This window comes from Hyla sarda, chromosome 9, assembly GCF_029499605.1.
Source record: "Hyla sarda isolate aHylSar1 chromosome 9, aHylSar1.hap1, whole genome shotgun sequence".
Classification (NCBI taxonomy): Eukaryota; Metazoa; Chordata; class Amphibia; order Anura; family Hylidae; genus Hyla; species Hyla sarda.
Window position 1 is genome coordinate 17,737,564 of NC_079197.1, and position 23,372 is coordinate 17,760,935.

Sequence of the window (23,372 nt, forward strand, 5' to 3'; positions counted from 1 at the left end):
ACCTGCGGACCTCCACATGTTGCAAAACTACAACTCCCAGCATGTCCGGACAGCCGTTGGCTGTCCGGGCATGCTGGGAGTTGTAGTTTTGCAACATCTGGAGGTCCACAGGTTGAAGACCACTGCTCTAAGATGTAAAACACTAATTAGGCCCAGACTGATCAAACTGCAACCAATTTGTCCACAGCAACCAATCAAAGCTCAGCTAACGAGCTCTGCTAAAGTGAAAGCTGAGCTGTGATTGGTTGTTATGGGAAAATCACTTTCTCTCTCACACACTGCTTGATAAATCTGGGCCTAAGCGGGAGATTTATCATTGCATTTAGATTTTTTTTTTGTGCTTATGCTGACCGGCATTAATCATTGTAAGTGAAGCATTTACCATTGTAGGTGTAAGTGAAGCATTTACCATTGTAGGTGTAAGTGAAGCATTTACCATTGTAGGTGTAAGTGAAGCATTTACCATTGTAGGTGTAAGTGACGCATTTACCATTGTAGGTGTAAGTGACGCATTTACCATCACCTTTTTATTTGTGTGCTGGTAATGTGTAGGAGCAAAGTTATTAAAATGGTCACAGCGCATGATACATTTTGTGCAGGTCACATTTTCTGAAATTTCTCTCTTCACATACACCAAAAAGCTAAGTCTGGGCTAATGAGACTTTTCAGTGGCTTTGCGCCTTTTTTGCACCTTTTCACAAAAAGGCGCAGTTCATAAAACCCTTCCATATGTGTATTGCCAAAATCAGTGGATTACAACTCAAAATTAGCAGAAATGTGTAATAAAAAAAAAAAAAAAGGCGCAAATAAACCCTGCTTGCTTTTCTAGACATAAAAACACAATAAATGTCGGCCGCTAGGCGCACAACTGGTCACATGCACCTAAGCACTTTTTGTTTTGGGTACGCAGAAAGTACTAAGGTGTTCTCCACCATGAGGTGATTTTAGTACGTACCTGGCAGACAGTAATGGACATGTTTAGGAAGGATCTGCGCCTGTCTTGGGGGATAAATGGCTATGAGATTACCATAATGCTGTGGCTAGCTGTTTGGGAACTGGTATTTCCTGTTTGTTTTTTTTTTTTTTTTGCTTACAAATCCCATAATTCCATTTTCCTCCCTCCCACACATCAGCCACCGCACCCATTAAAATATAAAAGTGAGCTGCATCCATTCAAAAGACCTGTGGTTTTCAGTCAGGGTGCCTACAGCTGTTGCATTAGTTGCAGATTGATCGCTCCACCCATTGACGCAGACAGGCTCCCTGTCATCAGCTGACTAGTGATGTCAGGTCTCGGCCACATTGCAACCTGGGAAAAATCTGAGACAACAGTCATTTTGTATGCTGATAAAAATAAATAATTGGTTGAAAATCACAGAAGAATTGTGAGAAAACCGTCACACACAGGTACAGACACTATAATATGAACTACACTAACTTTACAGCCCCTGTAGCATAATCAAATAAAATTCCTGGAATACCCCTTGAACAGCTTTACATAAGCTACTTTCAGTTTCCACAGGGGCACAAGTTTACGAAATGCGAATGTCGCACATAAGGAAAAATAAATAAAAATGTGACTTCAAAATTCACTTTTTGACTCCAAAGACAACAATAATAAATGCCCCCTTAAGTGAGGTAATCAGTGGGGGAGATTTATCAAAACCTGTGTAGAGGAAGGAGCGGTGCAGTTGCCCATAGCAACCAATCAGGTCTCATTTTTCACAGGCCTCTTTTGAAGTGAAAGAAGCGATCTGATTGGTTGCTATGGGCAACTACACCGCTCTTCCTCTACACAGGTTTGATAAATCTCCCATTATGTAGATAATCTCAATTCATAGTTAAAGTTCAACAGCTGGAGGCCCCCTGGTCGGTAACACTGGCTCATGTGAACATAGCCCAACTTTCTAATGGTACAGAACAATATGGAGGAGATGGTTTACAGTGACTGTTATGGGGGCATCACTGCATCTTCTCTGTGTGTTACTCCTCAAAGCGTGAAGCGGTGTGATTGCCGCCATTAATAAGAAGTCCATACCCCCTACTAGAGATGAGCGAACTTACAGTAAATTCGATTAGTCACGAACTTCTCGGCTCGGCAGTTGATGACTTTTCCTGCATAAATTAGTTCAGCTTTCCGGTGCTCCGATGGGCTGGAAAAGGTGGATACAGTCCTAGGAAAGAGTCTCCTAGGACTGTATCCACCTTTTCCAGCCCAGGGGAGCACCTGAAAGCTGAACTAATTTATGCAGGAAAAGTCATCAACTGCCGAGCCGAGAAGTTCGTGACGAATCGAATTTACTGTAAGTTCGCTCATCTCTACCCCCTACACACAGCCGCCAGCACCATAACACTTTTTTTATTCTTCTCAGACTCTTTCCAACGATGGCTCCAGAAGTTTTATAGCTTACTCCAAGTTCTAGAATATTGTCAATTACCCATCCAGTTCAGCCTTGTCCATTTACATCTCCCACCCATCCCCCAGCTTCTATAAAACAGGGCGATACTGTGTATTGTACTTTCCAATAAATCTACAGCCTTACCCATCATTGCTCACTTCTTCCTGAATGGGCTCTACCTATCACACAAAAGTTAAAGGGGAAGTCTCATTTAGGACAATTTATCCCCTATTCAAAAGGCGGCCCAGAGATCTCCTGTTTGGTGCCTTATCTCTACTTACAGAGAAGCAAAAGGGGATAAAGTGCCCTACATGATACTTCCCCTTTAAGAAGCTTATCCAGTCTCAAAATTGATTTACCTCTCGCAGAACTCCTGAGAATAGGTAAAGAGTACTCCACCCCTAGGGGAGGCAAAGACTGTGTGCAGCTGCTCGGGAGCTTAAAGGGGTACTCAGCCCCTAGACATCTTATCCCCTCTCCAAAAGGATAGGTGATGAAATATCTGATCGCAGGGGACCACCATGATCTCCCTGCTACACCCAGCATTCTTTTAGAGCAGCAGAGGCTCGTGACATGGCCACGCCCCCTCCCATAGACTTTCATTGAGGGGGCATGGCCGTGATGTCACAAGCCTCTGCCCCATATCGCCGGTCATCTAGCACCGAGCAGAATTCGCTCTGTTCACCGGATGTTTGGGGTGCCGCAGCCAAGATCGCGGGGGGGGGGGGGGGGGGGGGACGGGACACTTGCCCGATAAGACATCTTATCCCCTATCCAAGATGTTTAGGGGCGGAGTACCCCTTTAAGTACTAGTGCAAGAGTCCTGTGAAAGTTGCATGGGGGATTATCACCAATGAAGACTGGGGGGTCAGCTGTAGACCGTAGAGATGAGCGAATTTACAGTAAATTCGATTCATCACGAACTTCTCGGCTCGGCAGTTGATGACTTTTCCTGCATAAATGAGTTCAGCTTTCTGGTGCTCCCGTGGGCTGGAAAAGGTGGATACATTCCTAGGAGACTCTTTCCTAGGACTGTATCCACCTTTTCCAGCCCACCGTAGCGCCTGAAAGCTGAACTAATTTATGCAGGATAAGTCATCAACTGCCGAGCAGAGAAGTTCGTGATGAATCGAATTTACTGTAAATTCGCTCATCTCTAGTAGACAGGAAGACCTAGGCCCGAAACGTTTCTATAGGGTACACAAATTACGGTAGTTACAAAAAGGTCTATAGATTTTCTTTGTTATGTCATGGCTAATAAGGTTGGAATTTACTAAGCATACACTTCACCTGGAGGGACGGTTTATTGACTATTTCAGACACTGTCTAGGGGGCCAGGTTTAGGTAGGTACCTCCCTTCTAGCATCGTATTGAATTAAGTTGCGCTGTCCAGACACAAGAAAGAATTGTAGTTTTGCCACAACTTGAGACACATGATGGTCAATACTTGTATTAAGTATAGACCGGGGGGGGGGGGATCAAAACATGTGCAGAGTAAACTAAGTTGCCCATAGCAACCAGATCATTTTATTTTTTATCTTCTGAGAAATAATTGATCTGATTGGTTGCTATTGGTAACTTCTCTGCACAGGTTTTGATAATTCCCCCCCCCCCCCCCCCCCCCATGTGTCCTTCCCATTTATATGAATGTGACCAAGCTGCAATACCAGATACCGCCACTACAAATAATATGGCACTGTTACCCATTGTAGCATCTCTCCCGAAATCATCATCATCATCATCCTTTGATCCATTAATGGAGAACTCCAGCCAAAACGAAATTATCTATCCACAGGGTACAAAAGGCAGATTGCTGGGGGTCCGACCGCTGGAAGCCCTAACAATCTCCAGAACGGGACCCTGGCTCTCCGTGAGGAGCGTGTTGTTGAGCGGTAGGCTGCACATGCTCCATTCATTTTTGTACTTGGGTCACTTTGGCGCTCTCATAGAAATGAATGGAGCGCGTGCTGGCTGCAGAATTCGCTCATCACTGAGCGCTGGATCCCAATGGTCGGACCCCACCTGATTAGCCAAAATGATTGTATCCACAGGTTAGGGGGTAAAAAGTAGCTGGAGTTCTCCTTTTTAAAAAAGAACCACATTCTCAGCACAAGGGATCATTCAAGAAGCTGCAGTGATTTTTAACAGAACTTTATAAAGTTTTAAGGGAAAACAAAAAAAAAAAAAGGAAACTATAAGTGACTGAACCTAACAAAAACAATACTTCCAAAGAACAATAAGTTAAATCTTTCCGTATGAGAAGGAGAAAATAAAACCCTCACTAGTAAGTCCCAGAGGCCCGCTCAACATATAGGTAAAATAAATCTGCAATACTGAGGTATAAAACACAATGTGGAGTTCGCCTGGCAAAGCAGACGGGGAGACAGAGTCCAAAAAAACCTCTAACCTTTATTTCTACATTGTCAGAAAAGATAACTCTCCAGAATGGAGACTTCAGGGATTTTTTTTTCAATTTTTTTTGTTAACATTTTCTAGAAATTCTTTTTTTTCCATTTTTTTTAAACAAAAGGTGTTCTCAACAAAGTGAACAATTGTTTTACAGGGGATTGGGAAGTGCAGAGCGCCCTGGATCCTGAACTACTGGGGGAAACAGGAGGGGAAGCAGGGCAGTTAGTGAAACTATAAACCACAAAAGGAGAAGGGAATAAATAAAAAAGGTGTGCCCCCGACCCCCAACCACTGTTATAGCTTCCTTACTGACAGAGGTCCCTCGCACCCCCCACAACGCAGCACCAGACGCTGGTATCGGTCACGTTACGTGTGTGACGTCAGTCCCGGGGGGGGGGGGGGGGGAAGCGGACCTGCACATGCGTCTTTGCCAGGGCCGGACCCCACCCTGCAGGATCTATGGAGAAACTAAAACTCGCCAGAATTTGCATCGTCTCCAAATCTGGAGTTATTTTGCTTGACATCAGCAAGAAGAGACAGAGACGTTCTCCGGATCCTAGAGTCTTTTTGTTATGCAGAGTTTTGCAATCTGTCTTGAGGAAGTAGCACCAGTTTCCACTAGGTGTCCCCCAGAAAGAAGTACTCCCCCTCCCCCCTCCAGGAGACGAGTGTATGTGTAGAACAGAGAATGCCGTGTAAGAGGTAGAGGGGTTTTTCGGATCTCGACACCCCCTACAGCCGCCTCTAACCATCCAGAGAGGTAAAATAAAACACCACGTGTCTGGTGGGGAGTGTTACTGTCCCAGTTCGTATAGTGTCGGGTCACCAGGCTGAATGTCACAAGCGCTGCTAGCGAGAAAGAGAAAAAAGATTTAGTGTCAGGTCAGCAAAGTTCACTAGGACACTGTTTTCCCCAAACAGGGTGCCTCCAGCTGTTGCAAAACCACAACTCCCAGCATGCCCAGACAGCCGAAGGCTGTCCGAGCATCCTGGGAGCTGTAGTTTTGCAACAGCTGGAGGCACCCGGTTGAAAAAAAACAGTTAAAATGTAACTAGATTTTCATGGTTTGCACATTCAAATGAACTTTCTAACACAAGTGCCACCATCTTTGTCTTCTGTAGCCTCAGAGTAAACATATGAATTTAAAAAGGGGTAAGGGAGTTTTCAAATCAACTGGTAATAGAAATAATTTATAAATCTGTATACATTTTCTATTTAAAATTCTTAATCCTTCCAGTACTTAGCTGCTGTATGCTCCAGAGGAAGTTGTGTAGTTCTTTTCTGTCTGACCACAGTGCTCTCTGCTGACACCTCTGTCCGTGTCAGGAACTGTCCAGAGAAGGAAGAAATCCCCATAGAAACCTGCTCTGAACAGAGGTGTCAGCAGAGAGCACTGGTCAGACTGGAAAGAACTACACAACTTCCTGTTGAGTATACAGCAGCTGATATGTACTGGAAGGATTAAGATTTTCATATAGAAGTTATTTACAAGTCTGTATAACTTTCTGGCATCAATTGATTTAAACATTTGTTTCTCCCCTGAGTCCCCCCCCCCCCCTTTAAGTAGCCGATAGAGATGAGCGAACTTACAGTAAATTCGATTCGTCACGAACTTCTCGGCTCGGTGGTTGCTGACTTTTCCTGCATAAATTAGTTCCGCTTTCCGGTGCTCCGGTGGGCTGGAAAAGGTGGATACAGTGCTAGGAAAGAGTCTCCTAGGACTGTATCCACCTGCCGAGAAGTTCGTGACGAATCAAATTTACTGTAAGTTCGCTCATCTCTAGTAGCCGCGTTTCTGACGATCTTTCGCTCACCTCTCCATTCTGATTACTTTCAGCACAGACTTTCCTCGGACTCTCCTTGTCGGCCGTCACGTCCTGAGATCGGTCACTGCGGCTTCTCTTTGGTCCCAGCTCCTCTTTCTGGAGTGTTGGGGGCAGGAAACCCCCCTCTGCCCTCTCGCTCCTCCTCTTTTTCTTCTTTTCGGGGTCTTTTCCTTTCAGCCGACTGGTTCTTCGTTCACACCGTTCTATCTGTTAAGGGGGGGGACATTGACATTAGGGGAGGTTTATATCAAAACCTGTCCTGAGGAAAAGTTGCTGAGTTGCCCATTTTTCAGAGGCCTTTTCAAAAATGAAAGAAGCGATCTGATTGGTTGCTATGGACAAGCTTTTTCTCTGGACGGGTTTTGATAAATCTGGGTCATTGAACTCCAGTTCCCGACAATGAAATTCTCTACTGCGAAACAGCAGCTCATATAGAACTCTTATTTTTTGTTAGGTTCACACTACGGAATCTCTAGTTCAGAGTGTAGCCTAAACATACATTGCCGTCCACATAGACGGCAATGTATTTTTAGGTGGACCTGACCCAAAAAAAATTAGCAAATATTTTTCCGGCAAAATTTCCACAGCATGTCTGCCGCTAAAATTTAGTGGTGTGCAAAGGAATCCAATTGCTGCCATTCGGAATATCCTAGTGGAGTTTTCAAGGTAGAGTATTAAATCCACTCAGAAGGTGCGTTCACACGCCCTTTGTTTTTGCGGGTTTTCCGCTGCGTATTTGAAAGGGTGCGGGCTCTTCTCGGCTATCCGCAGCAGATTTTCCACGGAGGATTTTCCGCAGAAGTCCGCCGCAAGCCCGATTGAAGTCAGTAGGGACTGCGGTGGATTTTCCGCAGCGTAAATTCTGCCGCAGACAATCTGCTATGGACAGCCGAGAAGAGCCCGCCCACTTTCAAATACGCAGCGGAAAACCCGCAAGAACAAAGAGCGTGTGAACGCACCCAGAAATTCCATTGTGTGAACCTAGCCTAGGGCCGAGCTTCATGGCGATCTTGGTCACAACAAGGGGTCGCCAAATCAAAAAACTGCTGTGCTGCACTATAAATCGCACGGTGTCGGGACTAAGGCAACTGGACGCGGTTGAATTGCAACCCACACGCGGCCACAACCATGACAAGAAATGCAGGGATGGTTGGATTTCTTGCAGCTATCGAGTCCCATGATGACCCCATTCAGTTGCCTTATGTGCCAGGCTGAATCACCCACAAATCATGGTCATGGGAGCCCAATGCAGTTCACTGCATAAGACAGTGCTACCCAACCAGGGTGCCTCCAGCTGCTGCAAAACTACAACTCCGGGCATGCTGGGAGTTGTAGTTTTGCAACAGCTGGAGGCACCCTGGTTGGCAAACACTGGCATAAGAGCTACACATCGTGCATACTAAGCATCCAGTCAAGTGTTGCCTTGAATTTCTTTTTTTAGTGGACAGTCGTGTCTGGCCCCGGTTGTGTAAATTTGCAGGAGATTTACAACTAAGGCCCCATTCACATCAGGTTTGGAGAATCCGTATACCGCAATGGAGCCGATTGAGTTTGATGGATTAAGACGTAGTCTAATAATTTCTGTTTCCAGAATTTATATGAAATCACAACAGACCAGGGTTCTGGGTCCCACAGAGAAACAGTACAGGTTTAGGAAATGCACCACACGTAGTCTAGTAAACTATTCTGAATAAGGACTACGTCAAAGGGGTACTCTGGTGGGAAATTATTATATTATATTATTATTTTTATATTATAATATTTTATATTATATATTTTTATTATTATTTTTATTAAATAATATATTATTTTTATATGAATTATATTCGATATTTTTATTATTTATTATTTTTTTCAAATCAACTGGTGTCAAAAAGTTAAACAGATTTTTAAGTGACTTCTATTAAAAAAAAATCTTAATCTTTCCAGTACTTGGAGAGATCTGTGTTCAAAAAAGAAGAATTTCCTCTGTAGTATTCAGAAGCTAATAAGTACTGGAAGGATTAAGATTTTTTAATAGAAGTGATTTATAATTTGTTTAACTTTCTGGCACCAGTTGATTTAAAAAAATAAATAAATAAAAATAAATAAATAAAAAGTTTTCCACCAGAGTACCCGTTTAAGTTCCCCAAAAGGACAGGGGATGAGTGTCTGATTGAGGGGAATACAACCGATAAGACTCAGATTTCCTGTACCAGGACAAGTGCTGAACTTACCAAACTCCTGAGTGCTCTGCCCCCTCCACCAACCTCTGAGATAAGCAGGAGTGACAGCCCGCTCAGCCAATCAGCAGCTGAGATGGGACTTAGCCTCAGCCAGTGAATGGCTGACCGGGCTGCCTCTCCTACTCGCAGACAAGGACAGGTGAGTAGTCAAGCCCCTGTGTATAGGGGATAAGATTAGTTCCCGAGACTACCCCTTTAAAAAGGGAACCAATCGCCACTAATCCTGCCTGAACCACAAGTCAGTGTGGTGCGCGGCCGCTTCTCCCAGGCACAGGGAGAGATCACTCAAGGCCGGAAAGGCGGGGGAAAAAAATCCCCAACATGATTAGTTTAAGGCAGACAAAGTGATGACAGGTTCCTTTTAAAGTCAATGGGCCTGCCGTGAGAATTCCCAAATACAGTGACCCCTCGACCTAAGATGGCCCCGACATACGATCATTTCAACATGCGATGGCCTCTCAGAGGCAGCATCAACATACGATGCTTTCGTATGTCGGGGCCATCGCATAAACAGCTATCCGGCAGCGCAGACTGCTTCAGCTGCCACCGGATAGCAGTTTACGGTGCTCTGTGTGCTCCGGTGATGGTCTCTTACCTGTCCTCGGGGTTCCGGCGCGTCCTCTTTGGGATCCCCTGCATCGCCGGCACTCTCAGTCGTCATCACGTCGCTGCGCACGCCGTCCAGTCATCCAATAAGAGCTGCGTGCGTAGTGACGTGATGGCGGCGACAAAGAGCGAGGATCCCGGGGAAGGGAAGCAGAGACGTCTGGAGCGTCGGGGACACCCCGGGGACGCGGTGACAGCGATAGAGGGCAACATCCAGGGCAACGGTGACGGTCCAGAGCGGCGAGGACGGGCGAGTATAACTATATACTTTACATTGCACGGATCCCTCAACATACGATGGTTTCAACAAACGATGGTTCATTTGGAACGGATTACCATCGTATGTTGAGGGACCACTGTACACGTCTGCATACATGAACCCGGAACGTGATGTGAATGGAGCCCAACAAACCTAGGTCTTTTTATAGTTTGTAAAATAAATGCATAATAATATGAAGACTTGTGTTACCTCTATCAGCGCCCGTAGCCTCTCCACTGGCGGTGTCTGTGATGCTTGTATTAGCCTCCAAATACTGACTTCCTCTTCTTCTAACGTGACTTCAAGTAGGTCCCCTTCCAACATAAGGTCCTCCAGCAGAGTACGAGACCCTATAGAGATATCCAGAACCGACGTCCTGTCAATGCGAGGGAGCAGGGCTGCCATGGCATCTAGATCTGAAAGGAAGTATACAGTCAAGCAAAATAAAAAAGGTCACATCCAACATGGCCACCGAGATAGCAAAGACAATAGAGGTTAGGTTACCTGGCATTGCACAAGCGCCATTCTCTGAATGAGCATCTCCATTTTCATGGGGAACCTGTTTAGTAAAAAGTTAAAATTTAGTTCAGCTAGGAACACAAAAACTATTGGCGGTATAAAACCAGATCATTTAGATTTGAGATAATTATTTTAATTAGGCCTGAACCTTAGGTTAGGACAGGTGTCCCCTCCGAAAAAAAAAAAAAAAAAAAAAGGCCAGGCACCTGGAATCCAACATCCTGATCCTAGACATCATTTGTCAGGGGAGTCAGGAGGCCATCATGGTTAGTGGTTCCTGTCTAACATTTCTAATGTTTAAGGCCGTGGTCTCCAAACTGTGGCCCTCCAGATGTTGCAAAACTATAACTCCCAGCATGCCTGGACAGCCGTTGGCTGTCCAGGCATGCTGGGAGTTGTAGTTTTGCAACATCTGGAGGGCCACAGTTTGGAGACCAATTGCATAAGGGATATAGCAGTAAAATAAAAAAATAAAAAAAGTCATAGCATCTGTTATTATGGTTTGCTGCCATGGTTTTTGACTGCCGATAGTTAATTTAGCATTTAGAAAAGAATCCTAATTAAATTTAAAAAAAAGCACCCATTCCCTAAATGGTAAATGGGAGGCTGCAGTACATCAAAGTTCACATGGGGAAGGAAAAAATCCCCCCCAAAAAAAGTGTGGGGCTTCCATCTCCAAGGGCAGTGTTTCCCCCCCCAACAGGTCATGTATTCAGGATTTCCTTGGTCTTTTATAGGTAATCATTATGGTCAGTGCATCAGACGTCACCACATTTATATCTCCTGTAAAAGACGGAAGGAAATCCTGAACACATGACCAGTTGGGGGTACTTGAGGACCGCGCTTGGGAAACACTGTCCTAAGGAAATGTTAAAGGACTAGCCCAGTCCTGAAAACTTTTCCCCTATCCTAAAAAGGAGAGGGGATAAGTTTCAGATCTCCTGTACGGGGCCCCGGCTCGCTGGCCGGAGAGAGAGTGTTGACCACGGCACGAAGCGGCGGCTGAGACGCCCCCTCAATACAGCGCTATGGTAGAGCCGGAGATTGCCGAAGGCAGCGCTCCGGCTATGCCATAGAGTTGCATTGAGGGGGCGTGTTGGCCGTCGCTTCGTATGGTGGCAGACACGCTCCCTTCCCACGGGCCGCCAGGGCCACGTCCTCGACATTGCGAGGGGTCCCAGTGGTCGGACCCCCCACGATCTGAAACTTATCCCCTATTCTAAGGATAGGGAATAAGTTTTTCAAGACTGGAATACTCCTTTAAAAAAAAAAAAAAAAAAAAAAACACAATACATGGTTTTAAAAGACCAATAAAGAAAGAAGAAAAAAAAAAAAAAAAGGATCACTCACTTTTCAGAGCAGTTCTGATATATAAAAAAATACTCTCTCAAAGACTACTTAGGCTCCTCTTTCATACTATACTGTTGCTCCGCTTTGAAGACCTTTTACAATGTCCCGTTTAGAAAACACTTAAAAACGGCTGTTCAAAAAAAATCCCATAGACTTGAATGGGATTTTTTGATTATCCGTTCTCACCCAATATGACTGACGTTATTTGTGATGGGAGAAAAATTAGTGCATGTAACGTTTTTTTCTCCAGTCACAAATAACGTCCAATGAGAATTGATATAAAAAAAATCCCATAGACATAAAAAAAAAAATCCCATAGACAAAAAAATCCTATATGTCTATGGGATTTTTTTTTTTAACAGCCGTTTTTAAGGGTTTTCTAAACAGGACATTGTAACAGGTCTTCAAAAACAGAGCAACAGTATAGTATGAAAGGAGCCTAAGAAATTTACAGACTAATTTTTAATTTTTTTTAATTTTATTAATTAGTAGAATATTCCACATAACACTTGTGCAGCTATTAATAGGGGAATTCCTGTCATCTTTCAAGCTGCACCGCATATACTTCTGGTAGGTCATACTAAATGATGAGCGATCTTCTCATCCATCCCATTCGACCCTCTGACAGGTTATCAAGAACACTAGAGATGAGCGAACTTACAGTAAATTCGATTAGTCACGAACTTCTCAGCTCGGCAGTTGATGACTTTTCCTGCATAAATTAGTTCAGCTTTCAGGTGCTCCGGTGGGCTGGAAAAGGTGGATACAGTCCTAGGAAAGAGTCTCCTAGGACTGTATCCACCTTTTCCAGCACATCGGAGCACCTGAAAGCTGAACTAATTTATGCAGGAAAAGTCATCAACTGCCGAGCCGAGAAGTTTGTGACGAATCGAATTTACTGTAAGCTCGCTCATCTCTAAAGAACACCATGGAAGGTTATGTTCACACAATCGTAACTCACCATGGGTAACCTGATGTGAGCTACACTACCAATCCCTCCAACAACGGGACCACCAAAAGTCCACAATAGATTTATAAAATTCCCAGGGTAGTGGTTGAAGTGAATGGTAGAGTAAATGTGCTGCGAGTTACGATACTTGGAACGTAAAGAGGAGGAGTTTTACTCAAGAGTTGTGCAAGGTTTGTCCCATCCGGCTTTATATATTTTCCAGTCAGACACAGCAGTAAAGTTTGGATCTCATAATATCCAACTTGGGTCACGGACATTTTTGTTAGACTACCGGGGTGCAGAGGTGAAACGGAAGACACCGGACACTAAACTGTTATCTGTACTTTAAGTTACAGGTGCAAAGATGCAATACCAGACAAGGACAAGTGAGCAGCTGTTTCTTGAAGGAATTAGCCATGTTTATTATAACCCTGGACAACCCCTTTAAAGGGGTACTCAGGCGCTAAGACATCTTTTCCCCTATCCAAAAGATAGGGGATAAGATGCCTGATCGCGGGGGTCCCGCCACGCAGCACCCCTGTTACCATCAGTCCCCGGAGCATGTTCGCTCCGGGTCTGATGACTGGCGATCACGGGGACAGAGCATTGTGACGTCACGGCTCTGCCCCCGTGTGACGTCACGCTCCACCCCCTCAATGCAAGCCTATGGGAGGAGGGGCGGAGAATGACGTCAATGCTCCGGCCCCGTGATCGCCAGTCAGACCCGGAGCGAACATGCTCTGGGGACTGATTGTAACGGGGGTGCTGCGTGCAAGATGACAGGGATCCCCAGCGGCGGGACCCCCACGATCAGGCATCTTATCCCATATCCTTTGGATAGAGGATAAGATGTCTTAGCGCCGGAGTACCCCTTTAAGTCATTCAGCATTGCCCAGTCTGTCTCCAGCTGTTGCAAAGCTAAAACAAATACTCAGCATGCCCGGACAGCCAACAGTGTATTTGCTGATTATTTTTTTCACAGAAAATTTACTGTGAAAAAAAAAAAATAAATAAAAATTATTTCACAGAGGTTAAAGATGGTGTTAAAAGGGTCGATGTCAGTTGAAATTACATGACATGTTGCTGAGACATGTCAAAAAAATAGGTTCACACCAGGTCTCAGGATCGGAACCTACTGCGATCTACACCCTCGACATGTCTGGGCAACATTGGGATAGTTGTCTCAAATGACAGTGACACATAAAACTTACAGGATTCTGCTCATTGCGTGTCGTCTCCCTCAGGGCCTGTGGGTCCTTATAATTTAGTACCCGCTGTCTTTTCTCTGCCAGGGTTGTAGCAGCATTAGATATTTCTGGTGTAGCCAGTACTCTGCGAGCTCGATCCTGCCAGCTCATTGCTCTTTCCGTTAAACACTGCAGCGCTTCTCCTTCTGGTAAGCGCACTGACAATTTCTGAAGAGCAACCAACAAAGAAAGTATAGTCTGAAGCCGAGGCCGCCGTGAACGCACACAGAGTGGACACAAAAACCGACTGTCCCATTCCCACCAAGCCAGAGATGGAGACGTGTGCGGTCCGCGGTGAGAAAACAGTCTGGGTCCAGGTACACACAGCCCATGAAACATGTCCTGACAAAGCTCACAACGCAGCATAAGCTCCCCTGGAGGCTCTCCGCACACACAAACACAGCCTCTCTCCAGAGAGGAATTCATAGTCCGTAGTCTGAGAATGCCAGCTTTCTCCTTCTGTTCCCCTTCTTTAAAGGCCAGGACCTAAATGGATGGACAAAAATTAATACAAACACTTCACCAGGCCAAGTGCCAATAGTACAACAGGTGTTACTTACAATGCATCCAGGATCCCGCAGATCTTGTGCTGATAACCCCAGACTTTCTATATCAGATCGATACAAGCCATGTTCCTTCTCCCTCCTCCACTGGGACCTCTTGCCAGTACCTGAGGAGACATCTGAACTCGGGCACAGCACCTGATAAGAGACAAAGTGTTACCTTCCCGCACAGGACCACTGTAAAGGCTCCACAGATCAGATCATGGTTACAGTGATACTACTTACACAGAAGAGATCGGGCAGTTTTAGGGATTCCCCTCATGGTAAAAATGTTGTGTAGTTAAACAGCTTATTCAACCTGAGATTGGGGACCTATTCTCAGCCTATCAATTTAGATCTGCGGAGGTCCAGCTTCCAGCTCTAAAGCAGATGAGCCATCAGTCGGTCCCCACTGATCCAAAATTAACTATTTCTCACAGAAAACAATTGCAGTAACATGTTTTGCTATACACATGTTTATTCCCTTTGTGTGTATTGGAACTAAACCGTAAAAATGTGTAAAAGCAAATTGCACATAATGTCACCAAACTCCAAAAATGGGCTGGACACAATTATTGGCACCCTTAACTTAATATTTTTCCAAAGAGTGTGCAACCAAATATTAAGTGAAATCAGTGGCTTCCTATAACCATCAATAAGCTTCTTACACCTCTCAGCCGGAATGTTGGACCACTCTTCCTTTACAGACTGCTCCAGGTCTCTCTTATTGGAAGGCGCCTTTTCCCAACAGCAATTTTAAGATCTCTCCACAGGTGATCAATGGGATTTAGATCTGGACTCATTGCTGCCACTTCAGAACTCTCCAGCGCTTTGTTGTCATCCATTTCTGGAGCTTTCTGACGCATGTTTGGGGTCATTGTCCTGCTGGAAGACCCAAGATCTCGGATGAAAACCAAGCTTTATGACACTGGGCTGTACAGTGCGACCCAAAATCCATTGGTAATCCTCAGATTTCATGATGTCTTGTACACATTCAAGGCCCCCAGTGCCAGAGGCAGCAAAACAACCCAAATCATCATTGACCTCCACCATACTTCACTGTAGGTTCTGTGCTCTTTTCTTTGTAGGCCTCATTCCGTTTTCGGTAAACAGTAGAATGATTTGCTTTACCAAAAAGCTCTATCTTGGTCTCATCTGTCCACACAATGTTTTCACAGAAGGATTTTGGCAAAATGTAGTGTTTCTTTTTTATGTCTCTGTGTCAGCAGTGGGGTCCTCCTGGGTCTCCTCCATAGTGGGGTCCTCCTGGGTCTCCTCCATAGTAGGGTCCTCCTGGGTCTCCTCCATAGTGGGGTCCTCCTGGGTCTCCTCCATAGTAGGGTCCTCCTGGGTCTCCTGCCATAGAGTTTCATTTCATTTAAATGTCGACAGATAATCAAGCTGACCTGCAGGCTCAGGGAGCATCAGTGTCAGCGTGAACTCTTTGGAACTTGTTTGGGGCTGCTTATCCACCATCTGGACTATCCTGCATTGACACCTTTCATCAATTTTTTTCTTCCGTCCACACCCAGGGAGATTATCTACAGTGCCATGGGTTGCAAACTTCTTGATAATGTTGCGCACTGTGGACAAAGGCAAATCTAGATCTCTAGAGATGGACTTGTAACCTTGAGATTGTTGATATTTTTCCACAATTTTTGTTCTCAAGTCCTCACAGTTCTCTTCTTCTGTTGTCCATGCTTAGTGTACACACAATGCAAAGACTAAGTGAACTTCTCTCCTTTTTATCTGCTTTCAGGTGTGATTTTTATATTGCCCACACCTGTTACTTGCCCCAGATGAGTTTAAAGGAACATCACATGCTTGAAACAATCTTATTTATCCCACAATTTTGAAAAAGGGTGCCAATAATTTTGTCCAGACCATTTTTGGAGTTTGGTGACATTATGTCCAATTTGCTTTTTTATTCTTTTTTGGTTTAGTTCCAATACACACAAAAGGGAATAAACATGTGTTACTGCAATCCTTTTCTGTCATTTTGCAGAAAAATTTCTATTTTAAATATATCTATACATAAAATTGTATATATGACAAGGCCCTTTGTGGCAGTTCTCTATTAATAAAACAGCTACTTATTGCTCATCCGTGTATAGAACATATGTCAGGCTGCGGAGTAACAGAGTCCACTATTACAACTTTGTAAATTGAGAGGCTGTCCCCTAATATTGTAACCAGGGTTGTTTTTGTTCAGTGACCACAAATAGTGACTTGTGCTGTAATAATATTGCACTGTACCACAATGTGGGAGCCTCCCGATTATAAGGTAGTTTGGCACATGACCCTACTGATGCTATGGGAAGACTAGGCTAGTGAAGTTAATAAAAGTTTTACTTTTAAGAAGCTTTATTGCTATACACGACAGACATATTTAAAACTCAGTTTTTAAAGTAATCACCTCTAGAAGAGTATAGCAGGAGTTCTTCTTCAGGAAGGTCTTTGTCGCTTTGTCCCGCCAGGAATGAGCTGCAGCCACTTGCACTTCCAGTTGATGCAGTTCATCCATTTTCACAGGGAGGTCCCGACCCACAGCAACAAGACCCTCTAGGTCATCAAGACAGGGATAGTGATCGCCACTCTAACAACAAGAACAACAAAAATAAATAAAATAAGATATTAGAATAGCACAGATTTCCCAATTTGTATACAGGGCCAAATACCAAAACACTTATCTGGTATATTCCAAGCCTCCATTCTCTCAGCATTACGGTTTCTAGTGATTTTCAGACAAGGCTGTGAACTGAATGAGCTTATTACTGGATGGCAGCTTATGTACTGCGATCAGGACTTGTTCTGGGAGAATTACAGCTCATTGACTAATGCTAAAATGACACTGTCCTGGTACTGGAGCGAGGGGACTACATAACTCCATGTCGGGAGAGGCTGTTCACCCGCACTAAACCCAATATACTGTGGTGAAGTGCAGGTGAGCAGCATTACATTGCAGGGTCATTTACAGGTACTGCAGAATTTATAGCACTTTAGCTGTATTGTGTAACTTGCACAATTGAGGCGGGAAGCAGACTCCACACTCCCCTGCCTCCTACATATTACCGCTCCAGTAATGTAAGGACCCCCAAGACACATACAGAAGGGGGGACCGCATGGAAAGATGAACAATGTTATATGGTTTGATGCTGCCGCTCCTGTACTTCTGTAGTTGTCTATGGGCTTCCTTTGCTTAATGTCCTTAACTGCAGATACCTTGTGTGGCTGGCAGTGGTAGATTCCCCTACTGGAGTGGCTGTAGCGCCCGTGCAACTGGCAGTTTTTCCCCCTTATATAGCGGGTGGCGGTACGGTGAAGTCACTTCAGCCTTCGGATCAAGACCCACCCCCCCTCCCTAAATTTTATTTTTTACCTTTTTATTTCCTTCTATATTTTGTAGCAATGTTTATAGGGGGGGGGGGGGGGGGGTAGTCGCCTGTTTAATGCAGGTGGACATAATATTCTTTATTCTATTTTATTGTAATTTTATTTACTTTATTGTTAACGGTTTTACTTTAAACATTGCAGCCTTATTTCACCACTACATTTGTTGTATGTCTTTATTGGTTAGTCTTACATGCAAACTATTGGTTCTGTGTTTCCATGAATATGCAAAATAGTCACTCACATTGCTAGGACATGACAGCCTGTACTCTGCTGTCCTGCACTCTGGTTGCAGGTTCTTATGTCCTAGCAACGTGATGTGAGAGCGAATAAGTATTTTTATGCATACCGTAAAATCTCGGAGGATCCATTGGGGGGGGGGGGGGGGGGGGGCGGGGCAGACCATGGGTATATGCTATTGACACTAGGCAACAAAAAGAAAGTTGGCCCCCAATGGATCCTCTGAGAAAGATTTAAAAGGTAAGCATAAAAATCTACTTATCTCGTTCAGCTCCATTGGAGGACACAGACCGTGGGACGTACCAAAGCAGTCCCCGGGGTGGGAGAGAACCCAAGCAACTCAGGTAGAAGGCTGGGCCACAACACCCTGCAACACCTTACGACCCAAACCAGCGTCAGTGGATGCAAAGGTGTGCACCTGGTAAAATTTTGTAATTGTGCAAGGACGACCTGGTGGCCACCTTACAGACTTGCAAAACCAAAGCCCTATTGCAAAGAGCCCAGGAGGCCCCAATGGAACGAGTGGAATGAGATGAGACCCGGAAAGGCAGAGTCTTCCCTATGCAGCAGTAAGCTTCCAAGACGGTAGAACGAATCCACCATGAAATGGTCGCCTTCGAAGCAGTAAAACCCTTACGACCCTCCGTATACACAAAGAAAGAGTCACACTGGCGAAAGGATGAAGTGACCGAAAGGTAAATCCGAACATCCCCATGAAGCAACCGTTCCCTGGGATGGGACTGAGCTGGGCAAAAGGACGGGAGGACGATATCCTCATTTACGTGAAAAAGGCAAAAAGATGGCACCGGACAGAAAACTGTCCTGGTGCAAGACCAGGTAGAGGGAACAGCAGGAGAGAACCGCCAGCTCAGAAACTCTAATGGAAGTAACTGCAATGAGGAAGGTCATCTTCCAGGAAAAGGACCCAGAGAAACATCCCGAGGAGGTTAGAAGGGAGTACCCGGGAAAACTCTGAGAACCAGATTCAGAGCCCACGGAGGAGTAGGGGGATCTGTATGGGGGAGCCACATTAGCTACACCGTGCAGAAAAGTGCGGATGTGAGGGTCGGCGCCAGGGGGCGCTGAAAGAATGGAGAGAGCAGACACCTGAACCTTAAGGGAACTGAGAGCCAAGCGTTCCAGTCCAGACTGCAAAAAGGAAAGAAGGCGCAAAAGGGAGAAAACAACTGGGGAAAAGGATTGAAACTCACTCCATCGAAAGTAGGACCGCCAAGTATGGTGCAAAATCTTGGCAAAGGAAAGCTTGCGCAACCTGATCATTGTGCGGATAAGCTGGGGAGAGAACCCCTGGCCCTTAGAACTGCGGTCTCAACCACCACGCCATCAAATGAGACAGTAAATTGGGGTGGCAAAGGGGGCCCTGAGAGAGCAGGTCAAGACAAACTGTGAGGCGCAGTGGTACGTCGGCCACTAGACGAACAACGCCCGCTTACCATGCCCACCTGGGCCAGTCCAGAGCCACGAGTATGGCGGGGATGCCCTCCGCTTTGAGTTTCCTCAGGACGAGAGGTGACCAGGTGCTCACTAAGGCATCCACAGCTAGGGCCAGAGGATCTTGGGACTTCGCGACGAGGCTAGGAACTTTCTGGTTGTGTAGAGACTCTAAGAGGTCCATGTCCGGAGTCCCCCAGAGGTTGCAGATCTCAGCAAACACCTCTGGATGAAGAGACCACTCGCCGGGGTCAGCAGAGGAGTGGCCGCCTCCCAACTGTCCACCCCCGGGATGTGAAACACAGATGGAGGGAACTCTGACTTTTGCCCAGAGAAGGATCCTAGAGACCTCGAACATCGCTGCAGGGCTGCGAGTGCCACCCTGGAGATTGACATATGCCAAAGCAGTGGAGTTGTCCGACTGGACACGAACAGGATGGCCCTGGAGAAGGCAAAAGTTACAAAAAAGGTAAATTGCCCAAAGTTCCAGGATGTTGATGGGGAGAAGAAGAAGAGCTTCCTGGGAGGACCAGCGACCCTGAAAACTTCCCCCTAACCACTGAGACTGGCAGCTGTCGTGATGCAGGAAAGATCGCCCCTGTCGAAGAGGAGACCGAAGCCACCCCAGTAGGGACTGGCGAGGGGGGGTGGTTTAGAAATAATCATCCTGCGATCTAGGGACAGCGGTGACTTGTCCCACCAGGACAGAAGAGAAAATTGAAGAGGGCGACAAACTGGGCAAAGGGAACGGCCTCTAACCGACCCAGGACTTCCATGCAGAAACGAATGGACACTGGAAGAGGACGACGGAGAAAACTAACTCCTGTTGACAGAGCGCGTCACTTGTCCAGCGGGAGCCGAACCCGGGCGGCTGCCGTGTTCCCGATTGACAACCCAGCCGAAAGGGGACAAGGTTTCAAGAGTGAGAAGGAGACTCCCGATTCTGGTCCCCGGAAGGAGCCCTGATCAGGAAGTCGTCCAGGTAGGGGATTACTGACACTCCCCAGGCTCGCAGGATGGCGTTCACTGCCGCAAGGACCTTTGTGAAGACCCTTGGGGTCGAGGAAAGGCCAAAAGGAAGGGCCACAAACTGTAAATGGCCCTCCAGAACGACGAAGCGAAGAGAATGCTGATGCGCCGGAAAAATCACAATGTTAAGGTAAGAGTCTAGGATATCCACCGAGGAAAGAAACTCCCCTTGATCCATGGATGCCACCACAGAACAGAGACTATGGAAATGGCGCAGGAGAAGGTGGCAATTGAGGAGCTTCAGATCCAGGATCGGGCAGACAGAACCCCCTTTCTTGGTGACAACGAACAGGTTTGAATAGAACCCCAAAAAACACTCCTTGGAGGAACTGGGATGATCACTCTGAGCTAGAAGGGTCCGAAGCACGACTCGAAAAGCCTCTGCCAAGGAAGAGCGAGGAGGGTGGGATCGAATAAAGCGGTCCCTTGGAAAGGAAGCAAACTCGATCCAATAGCCATTGGAAACGACATCTTGGACCCAAGAGTCCTGCACGTGGGCAATTCAAACGTCCTGGAACAGGGACAAGAGACCTCCCTCCCGAAATTAATTTTCAGGTGGGAGAGTCCTTTCAGGCAGAGGAAGGCTTACGGTTGCCTGACTTGGGCGCAAAATGGCCAAAACGGGTATCAGACTTCCCGGAGGGGAGAGCCTTGAAGGAAGGAGCCTTTCTATCCTGTGAGGGCACCGGTCTGGATGCCTGACCCTAGCCAGAAGAATGAAAGGGCCAAAAGGAGGTTGTGGCAATAAGGAGCTCTTACCTCCAGTAGCCTTGGAGATAATCTCATCCAAGCGTTTCCCAAAGAGTCGGGTCCCAGAGAAAGTAAGCTCAGCGAGATATTTCTTGGAAGAGGCATCGGCATCCCAGACCTGGAGCAACAAATCACTGCCAGGTTACCTGTGGCAAAAGCTATACAATGAGCAGACTGCAAGGAAGCAGGGCACAAGTAGTCTCCAGCATTGGAGAGTTGAAGAGCAAGAGCCGTGGACAAAATGCCCTGGCGGAGCTGGGAAGCAAAGACAGAAAGGGCTTTGGACACCCAAGCAGAATCGAAAGAAAGGATGAACCCGCCACTTCAAAGGCAAACTTGGCCAGATTCTCAATCCTTTTGTCCGCTGGTTCCTTAAAGGATGCCGCATCCGCCAATGGTAGAGTAATAGATTTCGACAGACTGGAAAGCAGAGGATCCACAGCCGGCGGTGACGTCCATTTCGCAATAAGGTCCTGGGCAAAGGGAAACTGTGCCTGAACCTTCTTAGTCCCCTGAAAGCATTTGTCTGCATGCTTCCATGCAGTTTCTAGTAAGGCGTCAAATTCAACATGAGAGCTGAATACCTTAGGAGAGAGACTGGAGCGATGAAAGAAAAATTCTAGAGCTGGGCCGGAAGTTTCAGGGTCCTCAAGGCGAAATGTGTGTCTCTGATGGCCGACACCAGGTTGTCCACCATGTCTGACACGCTGGTTTGGTCCTCTGGATCAGAGGCAGAACCAGACATCTTCCAGCTCCCCAGGAGAACGGGAGCAGGTGGAAGCAGCCTAGAACAGCGACCAGGAGAGCGACCCCTTGAACGGGGGCACTGCTGGGATGGAGGAGCAAGACTCAGGAGGAGTGCGCCTGTCCCGAGCTTGGGGGTTCCAGAGAAGAGCCTGTGGTCAACACCTTAGGGTGCTTGTGAGATCGCCCAAAAAGGGGGAGGGGGGGGGGGGGTCAGGTGAGTGAGCAAGCCTCCCTGGAGGGCAAGGAAGAACGTGCAAAAGGTAACCACGGAACGGGAGACGAGAGCCAGATCGGAAATAGACAGAGGGAGGAGACCCATTCCAGAGGGAGAGCAGAACCCGCATGTTCCGAAGGAACATCCTAGGTGAAAGGATCAGGAGGGCTGGGGTGTGCAGTAGTGCAGGTGGATTCAGCGGAGTCACCAGGCATTTTGGTTTTGCAGCCCACACAAGAGTAATAAGTGACTAGGGCTGCAGTCACCTGTCTGGGGTCGGACATAGAAGAAAAAATGGAGAGAGTCCGTAGATCAATGGAGCAATCTCACCCAGGTCCTGTGTCCTGCAGATGGAGAGGCAGGTTCCAGCTGATAGGAGCAATCACTCAGTTCAGGCAGGAGAAGCAGCAGCTAAGCGGTACAGACAGAGGCTGACCCCCTATAAGAAGGGGGGAGGTGCTAGATGAGCCAGCATGGTCCTCCAGGAAGCACATTTGAGGAGAGGGGAGGGGAGGATATGCCTGGAAAATGACCTCCCTGAAGCAGGCCAGCAGAGGAGAAGGGCGACCAACGGTGCTGCCATGTCGCACTATAGGGTGGAGGAAATGCGCCGGAAAAAAACTAAAGCTGCCAGCCGTGCAGCTGACAATGTTCTGGCGCACTCTAGCGCCGAATAGGAAGGCCAGCTGGGGAATAACCCACAAATACTAATGCCGAGGAATGCTGCGAACCAGCACAGGAGAACTTCAGGATGACAGAGTGGGCAAACCAGACCCCAGGTAGCACCATGCTCCTGAGCCCCCACCTGAAAAAGAAACAAAGAGGGAGGGAAAAAATAAATAAATAAAATGTAAAAAAATAAAAAATAAAAAAATAAACATACGTCCCTAACTAGAAAAAAAAAGGAAAAAGACCAGGTCTTGAGAGCTCCAGACCTGTGTCTGCCTCCTACGGACGCCAAAACTGATTAGCTCAGTCTGTAGGCGGGGTATATCCTGCCAGGAGGGGCAGACTTTCTTTTTTGTTGCCTAGTGTCAGCCTCCTTGTGGCAGCAGCATATACCCATGGTCTCTGTATCCCCAATGTAGCCGAACAAGAAAGTTTTGCATATTCATTACGGGGAGGGCCAGAGCGGAAAATATGGAGCAGACGGTGGAGCCTGGCGAGCCGGCTGCCCACCTCCATTGCACAGAGCTGCACTATGCAGCTAGAAGATTA

General features: G+C 46.4%; 1 protein-coding gene across 3 annotated transcripts in view; it reads right to left on the bottom strand.

Moving 5' to 3' along the window:
- Positions 1-4,568: 4,568 nt before the first annotated feature.
- The window catches only part of KDM5C (lysine demethylase 5C), a 43,646-nt gene continuing 24,842 nt past the window's right edge, over positions 4,569-23,372 (bottom strand). For 2 of the 3 annotated variants that reach the window (XM_056539011.1, XM_056539012.1), the window contains exons 22-28: positions 16,749-16,928; positions 14,351-14,491; positions 13,755-14,276; positions 10,230-10,284; positions 9,936-10,141; positions 6,624-6,842; positions 4,569-5,657 (exon numbers count right to left, since the gene is read on the bottom strand). In XM_056539011.1, the coding sequence (XP_056394986.1) occupies positions 5,646-5,657; positions 6,624-6,842; positions 9,936-10,141; positions 10,230-10,284; positions 13,755-14,276; positions 14,351-14,491; positions 16,749-16,928 (1,335 nt within the window). In that variant the 3' untranslated portion in view covers positions 4,569-5,645. The remainder of the gene's footprint in view (positions 5,658-6,623; positions 6,843-9,935; positions 10,142-10,229; positions 10,285-13,754; positions 14,277-14,350; positions 14,492-16,748; positions 16,929-23,372) is intronic. The other variant, XM_056539013.1, reaches the window with a different exon arrangement.